At 64.0% G+C, this 1501-nt stretch overlaps 1 protein-coding gene across 1 annotated transcript; it reads left to right on the forward strand.

Moving 5' to 3' along the window:
- Positions 1-631: 631 nt before the first annotated feature.
- On the forward strand, positions 632-1501 carry FAM181A (family with sequence similarity 181 member A). The gene has a single exon (XM_049828806.1). It carries the CDS (start codon positions 632-634, stop codon positions 1499-1501), a length of 870 nt encoding a protein of 289 aa, XP_049684763.1.

Genomic DNA, 1501 nt, shown 5'->3' on the forward strand with positions numbered 1-1501 from the left:
TATTTGGCAAAGTGGCTTCTGATTGGCCTGGGAGAGCCCCGAACTCGCCGGAGTCGATATTCATTCAGCTTGCTCAAGTGCTTGCTAAACTGCATCCAAACACTGGCGGGCCCTGGCTGCCTCCACCGAGGTTGGCGGTGTGTAACCTGCCTAACGAGATTAGCGGGAAGGGGCTCTTCTCCTCAGCGACTCTGCAGCCGCCAGCACCGGCGAGAAAAGCCGCCGCGCGCCGGGTGAGTGTCCGCGCTTGCTTACAGGGAGATGGGAGCGGCCGCCCCGGATTCTTTCCACCTAAGTGCTATCTAACAAGATTAGGCGCCGGGATGGCTGGCATTCGTGAGCCAGTCCCTGCGCTGGTGTGTGCTGGGGCAGTGGTGCGGGGCGGTGGGCCGCAGGCGCGCGGTGGGTCCGTCGGGAGTTTGCCGGCACGGAGTTGAGCTGATGGACGACTTGTTTGCGTGGCTGAGAAATTCGACGTGTCCCCCCACCCTCCCTCCATTTGCTTGGTGCTGTTCAAACCGAGGCTTCCCGCTCTTAAGTCTGCCTGTCGTGTTTCGCAGGTTTGCCAAGGTTTGTCCGAAGGCGGATTATAAACTTTTCATGGGAAACTCCGCACGGCACATCCACTGAGATGGCATCGGACAGCGAGGTAAAAACCCTACTGAACTTCGTCAACCTGGCCTCCAGCGACATCAAGGCGGCTCTGGATAAATCAGCTCCGTGTCGCCGGTCGGTTGACCACAGGAAATACTTGCAGAAGCAGCTCAAGCGGTTTTCTCAGAAGTACTCGCGGATCCCACGGTGCCACCCCAGCAAACCCCCTGAGTGCAGCTGGCGCAGGGGGGCAGAGGACCGGGGCCGCGGCCCTCAGGCCGAGGCACCTGACCTCAGCCCCCACGGCGGGGCTGCCGCCGAGAAGGTGCTGCAGACAGCCGAGGCGGAGGACAGCCTCACCGGGGAACGGGTGTTGCAGGAGCAAAACCCTGAGGCAGCCAGGCCGGACCAGGTGCCCATGAGGAAGCGACAGCTCCCCGCCTCCTTCTGGGAAGAGCCACGGCCGGCCCAGAGCCTGCCGGCCAGGGCTTTTGCTGCTGGCCCCGAGGGGCTCCCGGCCCCCAGAGACCCTCCTCCTTATGAGGGGAAGAAAAGTAAACGGAGCCCGGATGCTGCTGGCCCAGAGAGCCCCCCTGAGCCTGCCCTGCGTGCCGGGGAGAAGGACCCTGCCGGGGTCCTCTCAGGCCGGGTGGGTGCCTGGACCTGCTGCCCCTTCCCCTGCCCTGGGCCGGGGGTGTACCAGCCCCCGGGCACGCTGCCCCCATCACCCTTCCCGGGGCTGGGGCTGTGGAGGAAGAGTGCGGCCGCGCTGCCGGTGGAGGTGCCGCACTTCTGCAAGGAGGCCGATGGCACGGGGCAGAAACTCTACAAGCCCGTGGTTTTGAAACCCATCCCCACCAAGCCTGCCGTCCCCCCGCCGATCTTCAACGTTTTTGGCTATCTTTAG

The sequence above is a fragment of the Accipiter gentilis genome, chromosome 25 (assembly GCF_929443795.1).
Source record: "Accipiter gentilis chromosome 25, bAccGen1.1, whole genome shotgun sequence".
Lineage (NCBI taxonomy): Eukaryota > Metazoa > Chordata > Aves > Accipitriformes > Accipitridae > Astur > Astur gentilis.

What these genes read in the sequence shown, in the direction of transcription:
- FAM181A (XM_049828806.1), top strand. Translation starts at nt 632, where the DNA reads ATGGCATCGGACAGCGAGGTAAAAACCCTACTGAACTTCGTCAACCTG.